Genomic DNA, 25,616 nt, shown 5'->3' with positions numbered 1-25,616 from the left:
CCTCCTGGGTTCAAGTGATTCTCCTGCCTCAGCCTCCTGAGTAGCTGGGGCTGCAGGCACACACCACTACACATGGCTAATTTTTAGATTTTTTTAAAACAGAGACAGGGTTTCCCCATGTTGGCCAGGCTGGTCGTGAACTCCTGACCTCAAGTGATCCATCTGCCTCAGCCTCCCAAAGGGCTGGGATGATAGGCATGAGCCACCACGCCCAGCCATCCCCAGCTTTCTAGAGCCTTCCTCCTCACCCCTCCGCCCAGGGCCTCTCTTCTGCACTCTCTGGACTCAGCCACCTCTGCTCTGGTTCGACCCTCTCATTTAACACTGGATGGAACAGAGAGGGAAAGTCCCTGGCCCAAGGCCACCCAGCACATTGACGGGCAAAGCAGAGACTTGCAGGAGAGAAATGCTTCCCAGACCGAGGCCACGGTTTCCCAGACTCTCACGGCTTTTGCCAAAACTGTCTTCAACCTGTCGCACTATTAACACTTTTCGTTAATCCAGCTCACATTTCTCTTAGTCATTTTATTTTAAACAGAGATTTTATGGCATTACCATACATGGCAAGGCTTTATCAGTCACCATAAAAAGATACTGCATTTGATAAACACATAAGTCTTCTAGATTGTTCCTCCCTGTGCCACCTAAAGCACCTGAGGTGGATACCCACCCTTCTCCTTGGGAATGGCTCGCCTTCAGTCCCACTCACCTCTGCCCTCTTTGCTGGGTGTATGATGGGCCAAGCTCCAGACCAGGCTCTAAAGAATGAGGAAGAGAGAGGCCAGACCCTGCCCTCAGAGGGTTTATAACCCAAAGGAGAGCAGGTACCACGTGGCAACTCAGCAAAACATGACCCCAGCCCTAGGATGGGTAAAAGACAAGAGCTGTGGGCAGAAAGCTGGCAGTCCTGAGGCGTAGGGACTAACACATGAACACTCAGAAGGTGCAGACTCCCTCAAGTCAGGGGCAAAACTGGGTTAAAACCCAGGTCCTCTGCACATGCACCCTCAGTCCAGGGCTTTTGTCCAGACTCTGTACCCCTCTTAATGATGGACGTGGCCAGGCTTACGCCTGTAATCCCAGCACTTTGGGAGGCCTGAGGCAGGTGGATCACTCAAGGTCAGGAGTTCAAAACCAACCTGGCCAACATGGTGAAACCCCAAATCTGCTAAAAATATAAAAATTAGCCAAGTGTGGTAGCGGGCACCTGTAATCCCAGCTACTCGGGAGGCTGAGGCAGGAGAATCACTTGATCCCGGGAGGGAGAGATTGCAATGAGCTGAGATGATGCCACTGCACTCCAGCCTGAGCGAGAGAGCAAAACGACTCCTTAAAAATAAAAAAAATAATAAAAAAAATAAAAAGATGGATGTGGACAGGGGACAGCAGGCCATGGCCAAGAAGTTTCCAGTCTCACATCAGCCCTGTGTCCCAGGTGGGCTGTGGAGTTTGGAAAGGAGCAGGACAAGAACCAGAGCGTCCTTGGGGTGTCTTCACTGAGCTCCTCTCCCAGCACTGGGCACAGGCTGCCGAGCCCATCCCCACTCTCCTGCCACAGCCCAGGATCAGTAGTCTTTGCCCGTAGCCCCTGAAGTCTGCGGCCGGGGTCAGAGAGACGCTGCCCGACAGCCCTACAGACTCACGCTCACAGCCTTGGCCAGCCCAGCGCTCTGAGCAGTGGACCGCAGTGCTGAATGTCTAGACCAGCGGTTCTCAAAGTGTGGTACTGGGACCAGCAGCATCAACAGTTCCTGGAAGCAAGTTAGACACGCAGATTCTTGGGCCCTACCCCAGACCTCCTGAATCGGACGCTCTGAGGTGGGGCCCCGTAGTTTCGACAAGCCCCCAGGTGCTGCCACCGCCGCTGCTTCTGCGGTTTAATAGCCACTGGCCTACACGTGTCATTCAGCCCTGGCCTCTGTTTCCACCTTCAGCTGCCCTAGCACCCTCAGCCTCTGCCGTTCCCACCAGCCTCCCCAGAGATGGAATCCACAAATCTACAGCCTTCAAAGAAAAACACCCTATAGATTTAAACAGCACCCCCAATGATTCTGATGCCTGCCATAGTTAAGAACTCCTGGAACCCAAGAGCTCCAGGCCCCCAAAATAGCAGCTGTGCCTTTGAGACAGGCTTACACATATGTCTTAGTCACAAATCCCATGAGAATCCCACCTAAGTCCCTCTGAGCCCTCATGGGCCTTCAGACCAGTGGCTGGATTTAGCAAAGCCGCCAGCCCTAGGCACCTTCCTCCCTTAGTCCCCTGTCCTTCCTGTCACCTCTCCTTAAGCCAACAACAAAACACCATGGACAGGGTGGCTTAAAAACAAATTCATCTCACAGCTCTGGAGGCTGGAAGTCTGAGATAAAGGGAGAGGCATGGTGGGAATCTGGTGACGGCTTTCTTTCTGGCTTGCAGATGGCCACCTTGTCACTGTGTCCTCACATGGTCTTTCCTCAGTCCACGGAGAGAGATCTCTCCCTATCCACCTGTCTCTCTCTCTCTTGCTCCTCCTCCTCCCTCTCCTCTCTCTCCTTCTCCTATTTGATTAGAAGCCTGCCCTTGGCTGGGCACAGTGGTTCACACCTGTAATCCCAGCACTTTGGGAGGCTGAGGTGGGTGGTTCACCTGAGGTCAGTTCAAGACCAGCCTGGCCAACATGGTGAAACCCCATCTGTACTAAAAATACAAAAATTAGCTGGGTATGGTGGCATCCTCCTATAATCCCAGCTACTCGGGATGCTGAGGTAGGAGAATCACTTGAACCCAGGAGGCAGAGGTTGTAGTGAGCTGAGATGGTGCTACTGCACTCCAGCCTGGGAGACAGAACGAGACTCCATCTCAAAAAAAAAGAAGCCTGCCTTTATGACCTCATCTAATCTCAGGCCGGGTGCGGTGGCTCACGCTTGTAATCCCAGCACTTTGGGAGGCTGAGGCAGCTGGATCACAAGGTCAGGAGATCAAGACCACCCTGGCCAACATATTAAAACCCTGTCTCTACTAAAAATACAAAAATTAGCTGGGTGTGGTGGTGCATGCCTGTAATCCCAGCTACTCAGGAGGCTGAGGCAGGAGAATCCCTCAAACCGGGGAGTCGGAGGTTGCACTCCAGCCTGGCAACAGAGCAAGACCCTCTCAAGAAGAAAAAAAAAGGAGCTCTATCTCCAAATACCATGACACTGTGGGTGAAGGCTTCAACATGCTAATTTGGGGAGACACAAACCTTCAGTCCACAGCAGCCAGATCACACCAATTTGTTCTGCTCTGAAATCTTGATGGCTTTTCGAGAATTCCGAAAGTATTTCCCTTGCAATGGAAAACCGCTTCTGAACCTCAAGAAGTGACTCAGAAGGTGAGGGATGTCAGGGCACCAAGAAAGCTGTGGCAGGAAGGAAGGGATCTTTATAACAAGAGACACCCCTCCTTTGCCCCATTAGGACCTGGGCTCCAGGCTCCATCTCTGTGAGGACTCAACACTTGACTCAGCGACCCTGGGCAGGGAGACGGGGTTCCAGGCCCAGCTGTGCCGGCAGAGCAGATTCCTTCCTGCCTGGGCCTCCATCTTCCACCTTCACAGGACCCTGTGGCTCCCAAAACTGGCTGCCCAGCAGAGGCACTAGGAAACTTGTTAAGAATTCAGATCCCCAGGCCTCACCCTTGAACATTCAGACTCAAGATTGGCCCAAGAGATTCCATGTTCAACACATGTCCTCCTCACAGCCAGGTGACTGCAATGCAGCCAGTTCCTTTGGGGTCTCCCAGACCAGATAACCTGGGAGGGCTATTGCAGCCTTGCCCCTCCAGAATATTTTTTAAAAAAGGAGACAGGGACTTGCTCTGTTGCTCAGGCTGGAGTGCAGTGGCACAATCATAGCTCATTGTGGCCTCAACTCCCAGGCTTAAGCAATTCTCCCACCTTGGTCTCCTGAGTAGTTGGGACCACAGTTACCCACCAGCATGCCCAGCTAATTTTTTAATTTATGTAAAGACAGGGTCTTGCTGTGTTGCCTGGGCTGGTCTCAAACTCCTGGGCTCAAGGGATTCTTGGGCTTTGACTTCCCAAAGTGCTGGGAGCAGGAGTCTCTTCTTAAAGCCCCCCATGCCCCCTACCTCAGGGCTCCCCCTAACCCTCTCTTGTCTCTCCCCACAGCGCGGCCCCAGCCGGGGCCCAAACCTTCAGCCTGAAGCACTCGGAGCGCGTGCAGGTGGAGGTGGTGCGCGATGGGGAGGCGGAGGAGGTGGCCACCAACGGCAAGCAGCGCTGGCTTCTCTCGCCCAGCACCACCCTGCGGGTCACCATGAACCAGGCGAGCACTGAGGCCAGCAGTGACAAGGTACCACAGGCTGGAAGTCCAGCCATGCGGGAGAGAGGCAGGCTTTTCCCATGGAAACCGCATGTAGGCCGTGTGTCATTTTCAGTTTTGCAGTAATTACATTGAAAAGGCAAAAAGAAACAAGTGAAATTAATTGTCTTTTTTTTGAGGCTGGAGTGCGGTGGCACAATCTTGGCTCACTGCAACCTCTGCCTTCCAGGTTCAAGCAATTCTCCTGCCTCAGCCTCCTGAGTAAATGGGACTACAGGCACACACCACCATGCCCAGCTAATTTTTATATTTTTAATAGAGATGGGGTTTCATCATGTTGGCCAGGCTGGTCTTGAACTCCTGACCTCAGGTGATCCGCCCGCCTCAGCTTCCCAAAGTGCTGGGATTACAGGTGTGAGCCACCAAGCTTGGCCTGTTGTCTTAATATATATTACTTAACTCCATCTATCAAAATATTATTTTGATATATCATCAATATTAAAAATATTAACAAAATTGTTCATTTTTAAGAGACAGGATCTCGCTCTGACGCCCAGGCTGGAGTGCAGTGGTGTGATCATAGCTCACGGCAACCTCAAGCGACGGAGTTCAGCAATCCTCTTGCCCTAGCCTCCTGAGTAGCTGGGACTCCAGGCACCTGCCATCATGCCCAGCTTTTTTTTTTTTTCCAGAGACAGGGTCTCACTATATTGCCCTGGCTGGTAGTTTATATTCTTTTTCACACAAATTTAAAATTAGTGTGTGTGTTACACTTATACCACATCTCAGTTCAGAATAGCCACATTTCCGGTTCTTGTTAGCCATGTGGATGGTGCGGGGTGAGACCACGGAATGATGGCTTCATAAAGGGCGAAAGTTACAGACAGCTGAGCGATGGAAAGTGTGGAGGCTCCGAACCATAGAATCACTGGAGTTTACCGTCACAAGTGGCCCTGGTCTATCTGTAAAATGGGGTGCTGAACACCCATGGGTGATTTGCCCAAGTGGTGAGGCTGAGACCAGAACTGTCTCCCTGCTGGATTCTGTAATTATGAACTTTACCATGTGCTCCATCACAGTGATGGCACCAAACATGGTCCAAAGAAAATAGCCTCAGCTCTGTCCCCTCCATGGGCACTAGACATGCAGCACGGCAGATATGAAGGCCCCCCCAGGCAGCAGAATGCACACAGTGGCACAGAAAGGCAGACAGCATCCTAGCTGCACTCAGCCAACAGGAGGGGAGCCTACAGTCGAGTTCAGTTACCTGAGAGAAGCTGCCCATCAACCCAGGAGTGCTTCCTGGAGGAGAGGGTTCTGATGCTTGGAGAGGGTTGGCTTGACAAGCTGTGAGTTGTGAGGGAGAGCAGTTGCTTGTGGTTTTCCTGCTTGTGATCTGTGATCTCTGCTCTCTTTTTTCTCCACCCCAATGCACTCCCTCCCTACCAAGGTCACCGTCAACTACTATGATGAGGAAGGGGGCATTCCCATCGACCAGGCGGGACTCTTCCTCACGGCCATTGGTGAGTTGGTGTGGCTGCAGTCTCGGTGCCTTCATCTCCCCGGGCCTGGCACTGCTGTCCTTCTCCAGGCACTTAGGCTGTTCTTAGTGGGCCAGACCTGGCCCTTGGAGCTTCTTCTAAATGGCACATGCCTGGGGAGGGATGTCATATGTGCCCAGTGCTTCCGTACTGGGGTGTGAGCTTATCTGCAGGAAGAGGCACTCCCTAATCCATCAGCAACTCCCCCCAATGTCAAGGTCCCCTGCCCAGGGTCTGTGGGCCCTAAAAGAGAAAAAAGGAAAGTGTGTTCCTCCTCTGCCTCTCCCCTGCAGCCTGGAGAAGAGCGCCCCTCTCATGGTGAGGGGAATGGCCACAGTCTATAAAACCTACAGCTGGCCGGGCGCGGTGGCTCACGCCTATAATCCCAGCACTGTGGGAGGCCGAGGCGGGTGGATCACGAGGTCAAGAGATCGAGACCATCCTGGTCAACATGGTGAAACCCCGTCTCTACTAAAAATACAAAAAATTAGCTGGACATGGTGGTGCGTGCCTGTAGTCCCAGCTACTCAGGAGGCTGAGGCAGGAGAATTGCCTGAACCCGGGAGGCGGAGGTTGCGGTGAGCCGAGATCGCGCCATTGCACTCCAGCCTGGGTAACAAGAGCGAGACTCCGTCTCAAAAAAAAAAAAAAAAAACCCTACAGCTGTTCTCAACAATCCCAGCTGCCTGCCCGTGGCCCTCCTCAGATTCAGCCCTGAGGGTGCAGAGATGCAGCCTCCAGGTCCCTAACTCACCTAGTCCAAGCCCTTCATTTGATCCACAAGGATGGTGAGGCCCAGAGAGGTTAGGGAACTCATTCAACGTCACACAGCAATTGGGCGGCAAGTTGAGTCCAGAACCCAGGATTACCCCTTCTCAGGTTCTGTCCATTGCCTCGCATTGCCCTGTGTGGGGTGCCAGGTCTGCATGCCAGGGAAGAGGACCCCAGCGTGGCTCCGCAGGACCCTGAGCTGTGATCATCTGAACTTTCTGTCGCTCCACCCCCCTGCAACTGAGGCATTACTTTCAAGGCATTTTATTTCATTTTTTAATCATAGAAGTTAAAGCCAGGAGGACATTTCAGAGGGCCATTTTGTTCACCCATCCTTGGTTTAACATTGACAGCGCTGCCGCATGGCAGAGAAAGGGAACTGCCAGTTATTGAGAGTCAACTGCATGCGGAGTGCTTTAAGGATAATGAGGTGGCCTGCTCACTGCAGACCTGCTGGCTGTCTAGAGCTGTGTTGGGCACTTTGATGAGGAGGAGAAGGAGGAGGATGATGAACAGCTGATATTGACGGAGCACCTAGAGTGCGCCAGGCTCCAGTACTCTCGATGTTTCACCATTGCAATTTCAATCTCTTCTTTGAACGATTCCAAGGATAGACACTATTATTATCCCCATTTTATAGATAAGAAAATCAAGGCTCAGAAAAGGTAAAACAGACAAATACTTGCCTAGAGCCACATCTCCGGAAAATGGTTGGTGAGATGCCAAGTCATTTCAGTTATCCCACGTTCTCACGGGGATCTCAGAACCTCCCCAAAATACAACCAGCTCCCAAGCCAGCCCCTCCCTCTCCGGCCCTGTGCTCTCAGTGGCTGAAATAGGCTCAGCAGCAGGGCCCTTCTCACTCTTGGCTAATTCCGAAAGGGGCTTGGTTCCTGGTCACCCTTCCCTCTTTCTGCACCGAGGACGTGCCCAGCCCTGGGGTAGGAGACCTCGGGATGACCTTGGTGAGGGTGGCAGATGATGACCAAAGAGTCCTGGGCTGTGCTGAGCCCTGGCACGTGTGTGAACCCTGCATGCACACAGCACCCAGGCTGTCTCAGATGACAGTCCCTGATGAAACCTAATCCCACCGAGACAGGGACACCTGAGGACGGGGGCAGGAAGGGCAGGGGCCTGACACCTGTCGAATGAGGGTGATCCCAGAAGGCTGACTGCACCATTAACAAGACTTTCACCAAAGCAAGACAGACCTAGGATAGACGGCAAAGTAAGGCCCAATAAGGAGGCAGGACTGGACTTTTCCTCCCCACTAGAAGACAACAAATCTGGGCCTCCTCTAAGCTCAGAGGTACCAGCATGGCTGAGTCCCAAAAGATGCCGCGTATGCCCATGACAAGGGACGGAGTTCACCCTTCTGTGGTCCTGAGGGTGTGTTTAATTATTTATTAAACTGCAACAAGTTCCAGATATTTAGGTTCCATGGGCCAATCAAATGTCCCCTCCCTCCCCTCACCCCCTTAAAAATGAGCAGACTAACAACTATGATGCTTGGGAAAAAAAATAGAGAGAGAGAGAGAGAGAGAGAGAAACAAATGCATTAAGAAAACAGCTTCTGGCCAGGCGCGGGGCTCATGTCTATAATCCCAGCACTTTGGGGGTGCCGAGGTAGGCAGATCGTGAGATCAGGAATTTGAGACCAGCCTGGCCAACATGGTGAAACTATGTCTGTACTTAAAATACAAAAATTAGCCAGGCGTGGTAGCACACACCTGTAGTCCCAGCTACTCAGGAGGCTGAGGCAGGAGAATTGCTTGAACCCGGGAGGCGGAGTTTGCCGTGAGCTGAGTTTACACCACTGCATTCCAGTCTGGGCAACAGAGCAAGACTCATTTCAAAAACAAAAAAAAAATTTGCTATCAACTTTAACCATCATTTTAACTCCTAAAAAATAGGCAGGGCCTCATCTCAGAGTAAAAGACAGTCATTCAATTGCAAAAAGAAAGCTTTATGAGAAACTAACCCCACTGAACTTCTGTTTCCTGTTCCAACAGAGACCCTGGTGAAAAGCTGGTTTCCCTTGGGAAGCACTGCTGTCTGTCCCCTCTAGTCTTCTCTTTCCTCAGGTGTCTGCCTGAGGAGCCCTTGAGCCCCTCATCCTGAGTAATCAATCACTCAGGGACAGTGCCTTGGAGGCAAGGACACCCCCAACATCTCAAGATGCTGGGACTGACTCCCGGCACAAAAATATACCTGAGCCTGAGCCTCTCACCTTTGTCCTATCCTGAGTCCACATGGAGGAGGAAGAGCCTTGGCCTCAGAGCAGACAGAAATAAGCCTAAGATCTTCCTCTGCCCCCTCCAACCACCTTGTGACCTTGGGCAAGTCACATTATCCCTCTGAGCCTTGGCTTCCTCATCCACGAAACGAGCTTCACAGAGCAGCCTTGCGTGGCGTTTACAAGGATTCAGTGGGATGCTGTGTGCAAAGGACCCGGCACAGAGTGGGTGCTCGGTCAATGCCCTCCCTGCTTTTCTCCCTTGTTCTTGGGGTAGCCACATTTTCTCTCTGCCTGGGTGAAGTTAAAGAAACGTATGGTCCTAGGCCAGGCGCAGTGGCTCACACCTGTAATCCCAGCACTTTGGGAGGCTGAGGCAGTGGGGGGATCACCTGAGGTCGGGAGTTCAAGACCAGCCTGACCGACATGGAGAAACACTATCTCTACTAAAAATACAAAATTAGCCAGGCATGATGGCATGTGCCTGTAATCCCAGCTAATCGGGAGGCTGAGGCAGGAGAATTGCTTGAACCCAGAGGCGGAGGTTGCGGTGAGCCAAGATTGTGCCATTGCACTCCAGCCTGGGCAACAAGAGCGAAACTTCGTCTCAAAAAAAGAAAAAGCAAGAGTATGGTCCCTCCCGTCTTCCTCCTGAGATTTGGGAACAAATTCATGGTTCCTTTGGCCAAATCAGACTCTGTCTTGGTCCCAGTCCTGCCGAGGACCTGCTGTGTGACCTTAACAAGTAGCCACCCCCACTAGGACTCGCTGTTTGCAAACTGTAAAATGAGGGGTTCGAGCTAATTAATCCCTAAGGACCTTCAAGACTCTGGTTAGGGCTGATTTGCAAAGCTTCCTTTTTTGGGGATGGATGGGGGAGAGGGAGAGGTGAGGTGGGAATAAGCCCCCCCATCTGAGATCCTGGCAGTGGAAGCAGTACACATACACAGGCCCCAAAAATTGTTAACATCAATCTAAGGGGCTCGGTCCTAGGCCTTCTCCCCAGAGCCTGGAATACTTGCCCTGGTTGGCTGTGGGGGAGGGAGTCCTTCCTTCCCACAACACCTCAAGCTGCTTAGTAAGGCAAGAAGGCTAGGCACCCTGCCACTCCCCGGCCACCCTCCAAAATGCTTGTGCCTCTTGGTCACAGCTGAGGCCTCAGTGTCTTGATTCTCAAGGCAGACGGCCTTGAACCCAATCCTAGTGACATTTCCCGTCAATCTGCCCCACACCCAGGAGCCACCTGACACTTTGGGGCTATTCTGGGGAGCTGAGGTGGGATCCAGAGCCTCTGGGAAATGTCGTCTGGAGCCCAGAGGCCGCGAAGCAGTGGCCCTCTCCCTCCTCCCCCTCGGGAAGGCAGAGCCATCCTGAGAGGCAATGCTCTGGGCAGGTCACATCAGCCCTGTCCTCTGTTCCTACCCGCAGCATCCCACTGGAATCTAGTTAAATCAGACACTGGGGGAAGCCTTGCAGAGGCGAAGTCCTATGGGCGTGACTACGGGGGGGGTCTCTGGGGGTGAAGGAGCCAGAAGGTCATTTTAGTGGATTAGGGGACAGGTCATGGGTCATAAGAGAGGAATTATGAGGCTGGGCGCAGTGGCTCACTCTTGTAGTCCCAGCCCTATGGGAGGCCGAGGCGGGTGGATTACCTGAGGTTGGGAGTTTGAGACCAGCCTGACCAACATGGAGAAACCCTGGCTCTACTAAAAATACAAAAAATTAGCTGAGTGTGGTGGCAAGTGCCTGTAATCCCAGCTACTCAGGAGGCTGAGGCAGGAGAATTGCTTGAATCTAGAGGCAGAGGTTGCAGTGAGCCGAGATTACACTATTGCACTCCAGCCTGGGCAACAAGAGCGTAACTCTGGCTCAAAAAAAAAAAGCAAAGAGAGGAATGATGAAGCCCTGTGCGAGGCTGGGAGGAGGACGGTAAGGGAGCCACACTGCGAAATGCCCACATTTCATAACAGGAAGGTAATGAAACCTGCCTGAATTCAATAACTCAGGAAATCGTGATAAGCATGATTATTTAGCATTTAGGGAGGTTGCCTCAGGCAGGGAGAGCTGGACAGGGGGCAGCTGTCTTTCTTTAGAAGCAGTATGTTACTATTTGATTTGATTTGATTCATACTATGTCCAAATATGACATGAATCAAATGTTTAAATTTAAGAATTTGCAATGGAAAAAGCAGCATGCAGTGCACCATAGTTTCTCTTCCAGCCCCTGGCCCACTGCTTTCATGGATCTGCCTCAAGGCGTCTCAATGTAATGTCACCTCGCAGCCTAGAGACAAGGTCTGCCAGGCTGGGGATGTGGGCACTTCCTCTGGGAATGGCCTTTGAGGGAGCAAGTCTTGGGTCTCTGACTTTGGGCCGGGCTTTTGGAAACAGCCTGGTGGGAGGTCAGCCTGGGTTCATTGCAGGGAACTGCGGAGAGCAGGCATCTGGAGTCCAAGGCCCTGCTGAGAGCCTGGCTCTGTGCTCTCCAGGAACTTCAATGGTCGCTCCCTGCTGGGGGCCTGGGTTTCCTCATCTGTAGCCTTAGGGGGTGGAGGTGATCACGCCTTCCCTTGGGTGGCCAAGAGAATATGCCATGGCAAACACTGTGCAGCTGCAGAGCAAGATGCCCACAGAGGAGAGATTGTCATCTTGAAAAGGACAGAGCAGCTCCCTAAAGAGGCTGGGCCCAGCTCCTTCCCAGGGAGGAGTTTCAGGCGGCCACGCTCCCTGAAAGGCAGCATTCAGTGGGTGTGACCGGCTGGAAAGTTCACAAAGGTCGGAGAGCCAAAACCAATATTATTCCTGCCCCGGCACCTCGGCCTCTTTAACAGCCCCTGTGCTACTGCCTTCCCTTCTGCCCCTTGGGGTCCTTATCCTGCACTGGTCTCCCAGATTACCAGCCAGATTTGCTGACAGGTGACTTCTCTGAGCCTGGGTTTGCTACCCTATGAAATGGGAGTATTTCAGGAATGCTGTGCCTGTAAGTTTTCTGAATGTGAGCTATGAATCAGACCAACCGCAATGTGTACCCCAGTTCTGCTAGTGTCCCTATGTGACCTTGGGCATGGGACTTTACCGCTGAACTGAGGCTCCCAGATCTGTTCAGCGAGGATCGTTCCCCAAACCCATGCCAGAACAATGAAGTGGTGGGAGAGCCCGGACCTCCCGATGGCAGCTCTTGCTGCAGTACGCTACAAGGTCCACACAGTGTCTGCTGACGGTCTCCAGTGGATAGTGGGACGTTAAGGCTGGGGGGCGTTGCATAAGATGACGTCAGCAAGGTCCTCCCTTTCCCGTGACCAAAGGAATGGCTGAGACACACCCTAATCCCACAGGTCTTCTTCATGCCCCTACCCCACCCTGGCTGGCAGGCTTGGCAACTCACCCATGTCTCTTTCCCCCAGAGATCTCCCTGGATGTGGATGCAGACCGGGATGGCGTGGTGGAGAAGAACAACCCAAAGAAGGTACCTAGCTATCAGGGAAGTCACCACCCTGAACCCCGGGGATCCCGCAGGCAACCATGGTTCTCCCGTCAAGTAAACCATTCCCATTTCACAGCTCAGGAGACTGAGGCCCAAGACAGGCTCCAAGACACACAACATACCAATGATGGAACCCACAGAGGATCCCAGGCTCCTTATAGAGACGGCTACAGAGCAGGCTCCTGAGTCTCTGTTTCCCCATCCCATGATGGGGACGCCCAGTTCATGGTACTGTTAGAAAGGATAAATATGCCCACTACTCGCTACAGAGGAAGCACTGCAAAGGCGTTTGCTCTTCCTATTTTGCCTTTTCTTTTAAGACTGGGGAGGTAGGGGAGACAGACCCTCAGGACAGAGGGTTGCATTCATCATTCTCAGTTCATTCTGTAAGTAGCTAACTATTGACTAATGGCAAAAAAAAGAAAAAGAAAAAGAAAGTCTCAGTTCAAGGCATAGTATTCTCTCTGCCAGTACATGCACAGTCCTTCTCTTTCTGTTTTCATTCATTCATCATTCATTCATTTGTTCCTTCATTCATTTACTTATTTTCTTTCATCTTGCATTCCCCACTCCCTTTCTGTTCCCCCGCAGAGGACCATTTTGATGGGCTGATTGTGTCTCTTTCTGCTCTGGTGTCTCTCGGGAGGCATGTGGTGTGGTTGGTGTGCATGTATTTTTAATTTGTGCCGACAGCATGGTGTTCTCCATCTCATTCTGATTTGGACTTTTCTCTCAGCCCAGTTTTTAGGCTCCATCAGCCTTGCTCTGTGTACATTCAGGCTGTTGCTTCTAACTGCTTTCCTTTTTCTGCCCTTCTTATCATCTAAATTTTGGCCGTGGGCATATGTGACCTTTATAATAACACTCTGAAGTCTGGGGTAAATTTACATAGAGGGGTGCTTTATAAAGTAAAATAAACACAGCCCGATGAGAAGCCTGGGCCCTGGCAGCCTGCCCCTGACTCTCTGCAGGCCAGGGGAGGGTTCTCAGCCCTGTGGGGGAGCCCCCTTCTTCTAGGATCTCAAGCAGGGCTTGCCTGAGGCCAGGGCCAGCCCTGCACACTCATTCTCCGAGTCTCTGGCCAAGCCACATGACCATGAACTCCACAGATGCCTCTGAGGCCCAGCAGCCCCAGGGAGAGAGCTTCCAGCCACCCCCAAGGGCCTCTGCGGTCTTGGCAAACTCACACAATCCCCATGAGCCTGAACTTGGCTAGAATTTTTAAACCTGGGCTGGTGAAGCTTTCACATTTTCTTCACTATCCCATAAGTATTTGTTGAGCATCTTTTATGTTCCTGGAGTGGGTCAGGCCCAGGGGATGCAGAAAGAACAAGAGAAACACAGCTCTGGCCTTAAGGAGCCCATGGTCCACATTAAATGTGGAGTATTGTTGGTGGCCATGTCATCACAATTGTCCTGAATCCTCCCAAAAAGGATGTGTACAGTGCCAGGTGTGGACCCGGGGAAGCTGTTCTGTCCTAGAGAATCAGAAAGGCCTCCAGGAAGAAGAGATGGTTATGCTGTAACCAAGGAGGGGTAGAGTGGGCCAGGTGAAAAGGGGCACAACAGCAGCAGAGGGACCAGCTTGGGTAAAGGCCCAGGAGCTTGGGTCTTTTGGGAGCGGAAAGGCACCAGGATGGGTAGGGCAGAGTGAATGAGGGGCAAGGTGGAGGAAATGAGATAGAGAGGAAGGCACATTTCGCCAGGCCTTGCAGGCCACAGCGAGGAATCGGGGCTTCATCCTAACTCAACAGGGAGCCCCTGTCCTGGCTTAAAGCAGGGAAGTGACACAATCTGGACCAAGTTTGTTCTAGTAGCACTCTGTCTGGCTGCAGTGTAGAAAGTGGAGCACCATGCAGGTGTCTGGAAACAGCTGGGTATGACCCATCCAGGCGCCTCCTCGCAAGCTCCCCTAGAAACCTTGGGACCTGTGGTAGAATGTCTGTCTGCTCATTTCTCTGCCAGCCTCCACCTCCCTGCCTCCACTCTTGCCAGACACCAGCCGACCCAGACAGGCGGCCCATAAATGCCTCAGCCAGCCTTCGTGTCTCTGTGCCCGTATTGAACTTGCCTTTGATGCCCATGCTGATCCTCTGTGGATATCAATCTTGAGATTCTCATTTGCCAGGTCACAGCTGCCCCAGTGGGTGGCGGCTACTCTTTACCCTCATCCTGGGGCTGTCTCTCTGGTGCCCCATGGGGTCTATACTAGGATAGAGAAGAAGGCACTGACCTTTCTTCCTTCCACTGTAGGCAACCTGGACTTGGGGCCCCGAGGGCCAGGGAGCCATCCTGCTGGTGAACTGTGACCGAGAGACACCCTGGTTGCCCAAAGAGGACTGCCGTGATGACAAGGTCTACAGCAAGGAAGGTACCAGCAGGCCCTGCTTTTGGGTGGCAGGATGGGAGGAGTGAAAAGATTCATGCCCAGTCTTGGGCTGGACTGAGGGTGAGGTGGGTGTGGACTCAGGCCTCCTGGGGATGGTGGGCACAAATACCCACTCTTGCTCAAAGCCTAAGGCAAAACTGTAAACATGGCTTGATTAGAATCTTTTTTTTTGAGATGAAGTCTCACTCTATTGCCTGGGCTAGAGTGCAATGGCACAATCTCAGCTCCCTGCAACCTCTGCCTCCCAGGTTCAAGCAATTCTCCTGTCTCAGCCTCCTGAGTAGCTGGGATCACAAGCACGTGCCATCAAGCCCAGCTAATTTTTGTGTTTTTGTAGAGACAGGGGTTCACCATGTTGACCAGGCTGGTCTCAAACTCCTGACCTCAGGTGATCTGCCTGCCTCAGCCTCCCGAAGTGCTGGGATTACAGGTGTGAGCCACCACGCCTGGTCTGGAACCTTTTAAGTTATATACATGCATAGAAAATAGACCAGAAGAAAATTCCCAAAAGGTTAATCATCTCCAGTGTTGGAGATGACAACTGGCTTTTATTCTCTTTTATGCTTTTCTTTTCTTTCTTTGAGGCTAGGTCTTGTGCTGCCCAGGCTGGAGTGCAGTGGCATGGTCATAGCTCACTACGCCTCAACCTCCTGGGCTCAAGCCATCTTCCTGCCGCAGCCTCCTGAGTAGCCGGGATTACAGGCACATGCCAGCATGCAGGCTAATTTTTTTTATTTTTGGGGGGATCTTGTTATGTTGCCCAGGCTGATGTTTGTCTCCTGGCCTTAAGCAATCCACCCAGCTCTTCTTCCCAAAGCCCTGGAATTAGAGGTGTGAGCCACAGCACCCGGTCTCTTTATGCTTTCTGTAGTTTCCACAGTACACACCCATGGGGATTTTTTCCTGATTATCAAAGTAAAAGGCATTGGAAAGCTGAGCTCCAGCAGAATCTCTCTTCATTCTCACCTCCCGCCCCTCAGATCTCAAGGACATGTCCCAGATGATCCTGCGGACCAAAGGCCCTGACCGCCTCCCCGCCGGATACGAGATTGTTCTGTACATTTCCATGTCGGACTCAGACAAAGTGGGCGTGTTCTACGTGGAGAGTGAGTGACCCCAGCCCAGCCCTTTCTAGCCACCTACCCTCCTCCCCTTAGCAGGTGTGGCCTCCACAGGTGCACGTGCCTGGAGAAGACCTGCATCGGTCTCTGGGTGATTGTAATGTGGCAATGCTGTCACCAAGTGAAGTTGAAAGACTTCCTCCTCTCAAGTGTGTCTGGAGTGACGTGGGTCTACGTAGAACCCAGAGGCCCTACCTCCCGACGCATCAGGGGAGGAAGGGCATTTGGCCACCTTCTTTTCCGGAATCATGTCGCCTTCAGGATACCTGAGGCAGGGCAGGCACCACCTCCAGGTATTTTCTTCCATCTCTGACTTCCAGAGACCCTTGACGATGCAGTGGGCACCTCCAAGAGTTGACCCTTTGCTCCTCTTGATGGTGACAGGTGTCCTGGGCCCCCATTGTGTAGGCCACGGGTTCCTGCCCTGGAGCTAGTTCTGGTAGCTGCCAGCTCTGTCTCACCCTTTCTGTGAATATGTGTTGAGCCCCTCGGTGCCAGGCGCTGTTCTCAGCTTTGAGATCTCTGCAGTAAACACAGCAGTCACACCTTGACCTCAAGGAGCCACCAGTCTAGCAAGAGAGACATAATCAATACCACAACTGGGGAAATGAAATAGAGTAAGTGAGGAGAACGGCGGAGCAGAGGCATCGCTAAATGGGTGCCTCTGGAAAGGCCTCTCTGAGGAGGTGACATCTGAGCTGAGATTCAAATGAACAATAAGAAGGAAACAGCCACTCGTGAGCTGAGGGAATAGTGTTCAAAGCAGATGGAACAGCATGTGGAAAGCATGGAGGAGACCAAGCCCAGAGCGGGGCATGTACTGGGAGTCAAGGTCAGGGAGACGGGCCAGGGGCCAGAGCGTGCAGACTGGGTTTGGATTTTATTCTGAGTGCAATGGAATGTCATTAGCGGGTTTTAAGCAAGGGACTGTCATAATAATGACATATGTATTTAAAAAGCTACCTCAGCAAAATAGTTGGCATTGCAATTTGCCATGGTACAGGGCGGGTGGCAGGGTGGGGGGGTTTCTGCATGCCCAGCTGCCTGGGGGGCAGGATCTCTGGCCCAGCCCTGGACCCACCTCTTGACAGGCCTGCTATATCCAGGGCACTCACCATGAGGTGAGTGAGGACCCTGAACCCTCACCTCAGAGAGCTATTTAGCCAGGATGGCAGTGGACAGCAGCCACCTAACACCAGTCCTCCTTCTAATCCACCCTGGACTCCAAGCAGTGACCTCACACAGGTTGGAATGTGCCCAGAGTCAGGCTGGCTCCCCTGCCCAGGGGGCTGGAAATGTTGATGTTTACACCGCCCAGGCCAGGGTTGTCATGGAGGATGGGGTCGCCAGCGGGAGCAGGAGGGATGCGGGCAGGACCGCGGCCTTGGCCCCTTGACCTTGGTGTCGTGACGTAAGACCTGTTGCAAATAATGATGTCTGGACATTATCTCGAGGTTTCTTCTTTTGCTAAAGGGAGTGAACTCTGGGCTGGTTCCATAATCTCATCCCTCCCCGTCACTGGCCATCTGAGATAGGTCCTGAGCCGACAAGGAGAAAAATGAACTAGCACGGCAAGGGCTTTGAGAATGTTCCCCGGAGCCCCGTCTCTGGGCTGCCCATCTGGTGGGGAGCAGCCATGACGAAGGCAGTGGCCACCCAGAAGAGACAGTTTCCCAAAAATGCTGACTCCTGGGTGAAAACTCTGAGCTACACACACACACACAACAAAGGATGACAGATCATTGATCAGTAGCACAGTCTCCTTTTCTTCCATGCAAACATGTTGGAGTTTTGTCAAATTCCATGTACGCCTGTGGATGAGCAAATGTCAGGTGTCCTGGTAGGGTCAGACCAGCTCTCCCCAAGGGAAGGGGACTGGGTTGGAGACTGAAGGACCCCTAAAGGGAATGTTGGAGTCAGGGAGCTACTATTCCAGATCCAGGCAAGTGTCTTCACCAGCCCCACCCTTGGGGTACCCATCTCTGATGTGGCATGGGAATAGCAAGAGTCCTGACTGTCCCGGGTGCCCTGGGTGGGGATCAAATGAGGAAGGTGTGTCGGGCACTGAGTGTGGTAGCTGGCCTTTGGAAAGCTCTCCAGAAATGGCAATTATGGCTTTTTTTTTTTTTTTTTTTTTTTTTTTTTTTATTGTTTTTTTTTTTTTTTTTTTTTTTTTTTTTTTTTTTGAGACGGAGTTTCACTCATGTTACCCAGGCTGGAGTGCAATGGCGCGATCTCGGCTCACCGCAACCTCCGCCTCCTGGGTTCAGGCAATTCTCCTGCCTCAGCCTCCTGAGTAGCTGGGATTACAGGCACGCGCCACCATGCCCAGCTAATGTTTTGTATTTTTAGTAGAGATGAGGTTTCACCATGTTGACCAGGATGGTCTCGATCTCTTGACCTCGTGATCCACCCGCCTTGGCCTCCCAAAGTGCTGGGATTACAGGCTTGAGCCACCGCGCCCAGCCTAATTATGGCTTTTGTTGAGATTATGATGTTAGTTATAATGATTGGGGTGGACAGAGATTTCAGTGCTCCTAGGAAGACCTGGTGGCTGCTTCGGCCTCACGTTCTGCCCAGAACACCAAGCACTGGGGCCTTACCTCTTTACATGAGGATATGGTAATCCAGTTTGCCCAGGACTTTCCTTGTTTTAGCACTGAGGGTCCCTCATGCCAGGACACCACTCAGTTCTAAGGAAACCAAAACAGCCGGTCACACTATCAAGGAGTCTCGCTGGGAAGTAGAATCTTTCCAAAGTAGCTGGGAAGGTGAAGGCAAACCATACCACGTGCTGGCCAATGCCTGGGGCAGAGAGGTCCCGGTAGTCAGCGGGCCCAGCCCAAGGCACGAGGACTATTGGAAAGAGCAGCATTGTTGGTTCTTACAGAGAGAGCTGGCCATGCTCAGTGTGAGGTCTGCGCCCAGCCAGGGATGGAAGACGGGGGAAAGGAGGCTCCTGCGGACAATGGCTGAATTGTTCCTACTGAGAAGGCAGTCCGCCCGGAGCTGGCCCCAACTGTCAGAAAGAGGCCCAGAATAGAGACGTATTGTAAATCACAGGCTACAAGCCACATTGGGAGGGAGAAAGCTGCCTGCAGATGGACTAGAACGTCTCTTCCACCTGTCCCACCACCCCCAGCCAGATGCCTGTTCCTACCCCAGACCTTGGCGGAGCCCCCCAGGTGCTCTGAGCCCTGGGAAAGCTTTGGCTATGAGTCTGCTGCAAGGACAAGTTGGCTTTTCGGCCTGACTCTCCCCTGAGAATCCATTCAAGTACAGCTGGGGCCTGTGGGCGTGGAAGGGCCTGAGTGCCTGGAGGAAAAAAAAAATTTTTTTTTTTTTTGAGACGAAGCTTTGCTCTTGCTGCCCAGTCTGGGGCGCAATGGCATAATCTCGGCTCACTGTAACCTCCACCTCCTGGGTTCAAGCAATTTTCCTGCCTCAGCCTCCTGAGTAGCTGAGATTACAGGCACCTACTGCCATGCCCAGCTAATTTTTGTATATTTAGTAGAGATGGGATTTCACCATGTTGACCAGGCTGGTCTTAAACTCCTGACCTCAGGTGATCCACCTGCCTCAGCCTCCCAAAGTGCTTGGATTACAGGCATGAGCCACCACGCCCGACAGAAAATGTTTGAATTATGACTATCTATCTGAATTGCTGAGTGATAGAGCCATCAGGTGCACACTATTATTTCTGGGTAAGCAAGACCTCACTTTCTGTTCTTTGGGACTTGCAGTATCTGAATTTTTCTACTTCATTCCTTGGACTCCTCCCTCCCAAGGGAGGATGAGTTAGGACATGGTTTCCTTGCCTTCAGTTCGGAAACTATTCAATGAAAACTCCAAAAAATAAAAAAAGAGAAGAAAACTCCTTGACATCCTCGTAATACAAGTCCAAGCAGTGTTACCGATGGCTACCCATGGTTACCAAGGTTACTGAGGCTATGTCACTTGCAGTGACCCTGTAGCATGGGTGTCATTATCTCCCACGAACAGATGAGTAAACTGAGGCTCAGGGACGTTAAGTGAATTCCCTGAGGTTTTATAGCTTGTAAAGCCAGAGCAGTATTTAAAGCAAGGCCCCTCTGACGTTGTAAGTCATAACCACTCAGGGAAGCACCCTTAGTGAGATTTATAACCAGGCTCTAATTGGGCACATTGTCCCTCAGGAGGAGCCATCCCAGGCCCTGGCTTCGTGGCTCATTCACTTATTTCACACATTTTAATCAAGTACCTGGTTTGTACCAGGCTATTCTGGTTATGTGTTCTAACCCTTGAGCACCTCATCATTAACCATTATCATTGTCGTTGAAAGCACTAAGCTGAGACTGATTCTGCCCTTCCAGCTCTACAGGGCATAAAGAAATTCCTTCTGGAACTGCATAGGGTCCTCTCTCCATGCCTTTACCCATGCAAGTATCTCCTCTCCCCACCACGCCCGTTTCTGCCGCCCTGCGAGGGTATCTCAAAGGCTGCCTTTCTCTGCTCAAACGCTTCCCATCCTTCCTCCTCTGCCCTCCCCACCCTACCCCAAGTAACCAGACAATCTCACCCATAGCTGCCGTTATGATGCTTCCCACATCTGCTCCATCTTATCAACAGCTGAGCACTGCTCTTAGAGAGGCTGCATCTAGACCACCTCTGTCTCCCCGAAGGTCCTTGCCCAATTCATGTGCTCTCAATCTGCCTGAAAATATCCCCCTTAGTCTCTCCCACAGGGAGTGTTGTGAAAGCCATTGGTTCTTTCAGTAGATATTTGTTAAACATGACCATGTGCCAGGCAGGCCCTGGGCCCCACTGGGCCTGTCCCTACCCTCGCACAGGTCACCCACATTTAAAAAGGCTATGATGAGGCCAGGTGCGGTGGCTCACACCTGTAATCCCAGCACTTTGGGAGGCCGAGGCAGGCAAATCACTTAAGGCAAGGAGCTCAAGACCAGCCTGGCCAAGATGGTAACGAAACCCTGTCTCGGCTAAAAATACAAAACTTAGCCAGAAGTGGTGGCATGTACCTGTAACCCCAGCTACTTAGGAGGCTGAGGCAGGAGAATTGCTTGAACCCCAGAGGCAGAGGTTGCAGTGAGCCAAGATCATACCACTGCACTACAGCTTGGGTGACAGAGTGAGACTCTGTCTCAAATAAATAAATAAATAAATAAATAAAAAGGCTGTGATGGAGATGGCAGGGGGCTGTGGGAGCTCCAAACAGATCCCCTGGCTTTGTCTCTGGGGTATCTGGGCCGGATTGTTGCAAGTGACACAAACCAAGGCCTGAAGGAAGAAGGGGCACGATTGTTTCAGGCAGAGGGAACAGCACAAGTCGAAGTGGGAGCTTTCAGTGGGGCAGCAGCACTGGGGGGACCTGCCTTTCCTCCCAGCCACAAAAATGGACAGCCAGTTCACTGACCTTGGCTTCCATGGTATGGAGGGGAATTCTGGGTACTAATGGGCACATTTATGTTATGTTTTTACAAACAGAATGAGAGCCTGGGATTCAGAATTAGACTTGAATCCGAGTCCCAGCTCAGCTCAGCTATTTACTGGGTCTCTGACTTTGGACAAGTCACTCCTCCTTTCTGAGATCGGTTTCCTCATCTGTGAAATGAAAACAATTGTATCCTTCCCTGACACCACTAACTGCTCTGCTGGCAATTTCCTGTGTGCCGTTCATGAGAGAGCTTGCTCATTTTGTAGACGGGGAAGCCAGAGCCGGAGAGGGTGACTGTCCGACGCAGCGCCACACAGCCAGCACACAGTGGTGCTGAGGCAATGGCGATGACCCAGTCGTGGCCATTCTGGCGGCATTTCTGCTTGTGCTTTTCTCTCTGTCTAGAGGACAAGTTACGTTGCCCTTTTGTCCCCATCAGTGATCCCACCCCGCTGGCCTCTGTCTGATGCAAGTAGGGGTCTGATGTTGGTCCTTTTCCCTCCAGACCCGTTCTTCGGCCAACGCTATATCCACATCCTGGGCCGGCGGAAGCTCTACCATGTGGTCAAGTACACGGGTGGCTCCGCGGAGCTGCTGTTCTTCGTGGAAGGCCTCTGCTTCCCCGACGAGGGCTTCTCAGGCCTGGTCTCCATCCATGTCAGCCTGCTGGAGTACATGGCCCAGGTGAGGGCTCCAGACCTCCACCATAGGTGGCTTCCCCTGGGGGCCAGCATGGGGCTCCTACCAGTGGGCCATTCCTAGGAGTCCATGCTGTGCTCCAACCCCTCAAAGTGCCAAGGGGGCGGGTCCAGGATAGGAGACCTTGATGCCCCCTGCAAAGCCAGCATGTGGCTGCCAGGGTCCTCTGAGCCATGCTCCTGGGATCAGTCTCCTTGCTACCCCCGCTCCCCACGGATTCCCTATGGGCAATGTTTTCTGACACACTCCACACCTGTGCCCTGGCCTGCCCTGCTCCCTGCCTAGGTCTAAGGCCCAGAGTCCTGATGGTTGGTTTGCTGACCACCTACTGCACGCCCTGTACTCCCTGCCCTTATCTGAACCCCCCTTCAACTGTGGGTTATACCAACTCGGACCACAGGCTGAATCCCAAATCCCGGCTTCAGGTTATGCCCTACCCTGGGGCCAGGCATCTCAGCCAGCTTTGCTCTTGCTTTGGAGAGAAGCTGGATGAGGAGGAGAGGTCCTGTACCTCTAGAGAAGCCCCCTTACTGAGTGCGTGCTCTGCCCACGAGAACCTTTCACCACAAAACCTTTCACCCCCAGACCCTAGCGTCTCAGGCCCACCCTGTTTCACTCAGAAAAAGAGAAGGGACCTGGCTGCTCTCCCAGACACAGGAGCCCCTCATTTTTATCCCTGGGCCACTTTGGGACAGGATACAATGGATTCTATAGAAGGGTGAGGCTGGAGCTAGCTGAGACGTATGAGAGTGAGCCCTGGCAGCAGATTGCCCAGGTTCAAATCCCAGCTTAACCACCACGAGACCCTGGGCAAGTGAACTAACTCCCTGTTCATTTCCTTACTTAAGGGTCATTTGCCTTAGTTTCTCCATCTGTAAGACAGAAGGTCCAAAAGCATCTGCCACCTGGGGTGGTTGTGAGCATCCAAACTTGTAAAGTTCTACTTACAAAGCACCCTCAAGCTCAAGGGAAGTGGAAAAGGCAAAGCTAATGGGATAGGGGACAGGGATGGGGCTTCTTACTGCACCCAGGCCCAGGGCAGCCCGACCCCCAGGCTCTCTCAGACAGACTCCAGTAGGCACCCACAGAGGCTCAAAAGGCAGACCAGGGCAAGAAAGGCAAGCTGTGCAACAGGCCCCCCACTCCCACACCTCCCCACCAAGAATGGGGTCCACTTCCTGTAGCTTTTGAAAGCCAGCCCCACAGAGGAACCCTGGAATCACACCTCACTTTCCCTCAGGTTCTGGGCAAGCTGCTTGACCATTCCTTAAAACAAAACAGTCTGGCCGGGCACGGTGGCTCACACCTCCAGTCCCAGCACTTTGGGAGGCTGAGGCAGGCAGATCACTTGAGGTCAGGAGTTCGAGACCAGCCTGGCCAACATGGTGAAACCCCATCTCTACTAAAAATACAAATATTAGCTGGGCGTGGTGGTGAATGCCTATAATCCCAGCTACTTGGGAGGCTGAGGCAGGAAAATCGCTTGAACCCAGGAGGCAGAGGTTGCAGTGAGCTAAGATTGTGCCACTGCACTCCAGCCTGGGCAGCAGAGCGAGACTCCATCTCCAAAAAAAAAAAAGTCTGGACATAGCAAAACTGACCCAAAGCAATGCTAATATGCTCACACACAGATAAGGGCAAGATGCCCAGGGCAAAAACAGAGGAAGGCGGGGGGCTGGCTCAGCTGCTGTATGTGCCGATTTCAGGAAGAGAAGTTTGATGGGACAAGATAGGACAATGGCTAAGAGTGTGAACTCAGCAGCTGACTGCCTGGGTGTAAAGCCTGGCTCTACCACTTACCAACCATGTGACCTTGGGTGGGTAACAGCCCTGTGACTCGGTTTCCCCATCTGAAAAGTGAGGATCATGCAGTATCTGCCTCCTGCAGTGGTCAGAAGGCAGAAATGAATTGGCAAATGTACGAGTACTTAGCACAGTCTAGGTGCACAGTGAGTACTCAGGAAATGTATTTTCACTGTCATCAGTTTCACCCGCTTTGGAAGGCAGGCGAGGAAAGCACCCTGACAAGACCTTTTGATCCCCACACCTTGTCTCTCACACCCAGGACATTCCCCTGACGCCCATCTTCACAGACACCGTGATATTCCGGATTGCTCCGTGGATCATGACACCCAACATCCTGCCTCCCGTGTCAGTGTTTGTGTGCTGGTAAGGGGTGACCCCAGCCTGGAGAGGCAGTGTGGCAGAGTGGCCAAGAGCCGGGTCAGATGGACTTGAGTCTAGTTCCCGGCCCCGTCAGTTACCACTGTGTGACCTTGAGCAACTCTCTTGGCCTCTCTGAAATGCCCACATCATAGAGTCACTGTGAGGATTAAATCAGACAAAGCAGGCAAAGCATTTATCCAAGGTCCAGCACACAGGGTATACTCTAAAAATAATAGCTGCCATTCTGTTCTCTTGCTTAACCCCCTACCATGCAGTTGGTAACCTCTTATGAAGTGGAAATGCAGCAGAAATGCAGCTTATCTGACTCATTCATTAAACAGACTTTTATTGAGCACCTATTATGCACTAGGTCCACAGCAGCAAGATGAGAACTGAGAAAAAAGGTGCCTACAGTGAGATGACTGCCAACCCCAAAAGGGACCCCTGGAGTCCTCACATTCCTCCCAACTTCATGCCAGGCACAGCTCTTAATTGAAAATCTATGAAGTCAGAGGTGTGAGGCATTGGGACAGGTGGGGGTGAGAGTTCCCCTCCTCATTTTATTTGTTCATGACCTTGACAAATGCCGCATGAGTGGGTGGGTTTACTTGGCCTTTGATTCCAGTGGCCTTTCTAAAGGTGGCCGTGAGCACAGGTGTGGATTGGTCTGCCCAGCACGGTCCAGAGATACCAGCTGCTGTCACCATCTCAGGGAGATGACTCTGGCCCCTCCTCACCCTTTCTCCTGGCCTCCCCTTCTTACCCCAACTTCTCAGCATGAAGGATAATTATCTGTTCCTGAAAGAGGTGAAGAACCTTGTGGAGAAAACCAACTGTGAGCTGAAGGTCTGCTTCCAGTACATAAACCGAGGCGATCGCTGGATCCAGGTGAGGATCCCACATCCAGGCTAGGAAGCCTCGGGGTCAGGCAAAGAAAAGCCAGCTTCATGTAAGCCGCCTGGCACCCAGCAGCTCCGCAGCTGGGGACTCTTCCTTCAGCTCATATCTGCACATGCGCACAAAGACATGAACATGCAAGGCAGTGCACTGCGGTGCTGCTTCTTATAGTAGCAAAAGATTGCAAAGCAGCCTAAACGTCCGTCCGTGCAGGACTGAGTAACAGGCTTCCCGGGAGTTCTGTGCAACCACTAAAAAGGACGAAGCCAATCTCTTAATACGGATACAGGATGTGCTTCAAGTTAAGTTGTTACTTGAAGGAAAACGTATTCAGGATGCTGCTTGCTGTTTGTGTGTTGTGTTGTGTTGTGTTGTGTTGTGTTGTGTTGTGTTTTGTTTTGTTTTGTTTTGTTTTGTTTGAGATGGGGTCTCGCTCTGTCACCCAGGCTGGAGTGCAGTGGCACGATCTCGGCTCACTGCAACCTCCACTTTCCAGGCTCAAGCAATCCTCCCACCTCAGCCTCCCAAGTAGCTAGAACTACAAATATGCACCACTCAAGCCTGGCTTTTTTTT

General features: G+C 52.2%; 1 protein-coding gene across 1 annotated transcript in view; it reads left to right on the top strand.

Annotated features, from left to right (window-relative positions):
- The window catches only part of PADI2 (peptidyl arginine deiminase 2), a 55,012-nt gene that overhangs the window by 12,605 nt on the left and 16,791 nt on the right, over positions 1 to 25,616 (top strand). The window contains exons 2-9 of the mRNA XM_017505563.2: positions 4,151 to 4,334; positions 5,755 to 5,827; positions 12,257 to 12,318; positions 14,590 to 14,707; positions 15,706 to 15,831; positions 21,786 to 21,964; positions 24,045 to 24,148; positions 24,922 to 25,033. Of these exons, the coding sequence (XP_017361052.1) occupies positions 4,151 to 4,334; positions 5,755 to 5,827; positions 12,257 to 12,318; positions 14,590 to 14,707; positions 15,706 to 15,831; positions 21,786 to 21,964; positions 24,045 to 24,148; positions 24,922 to 25,033 (958 nt within the window). The remainder of the gene's footprint in view (positions 1 to 4,150; positions 4,335 to 5,754; positions 5,828 to 12,256; positions 12,319 to 14,589; positions 14,708 to 15,705; positions 15,832 to 21,785; positions 21,965 to 24,044; positions 24,149 to 24,921; positions 25,034 to 25,616) is intronic.

Source organism: Cebus imitator, unplaced genomic scaffold, assembly GCF_001604975.1.
Source record: "Cebus imitator isolate Cc_AM_T3 unplaced genomic scaffold, Cebus_imitator-1.0 Scaffold15, whole genome shotgun sequence".
In the NCBI taxonomy this organism is placed as follows: Eukaryota; Metazoa; Chordata; class Mammalia; order Primates; family Cebidae; genus Cebus; species Cebus imitator.
The sequence above is the reverse complement of the archived record's forward strand: the minus strand, read 5'-3'. Positions and strand labels throughout refer to the sequence as shown.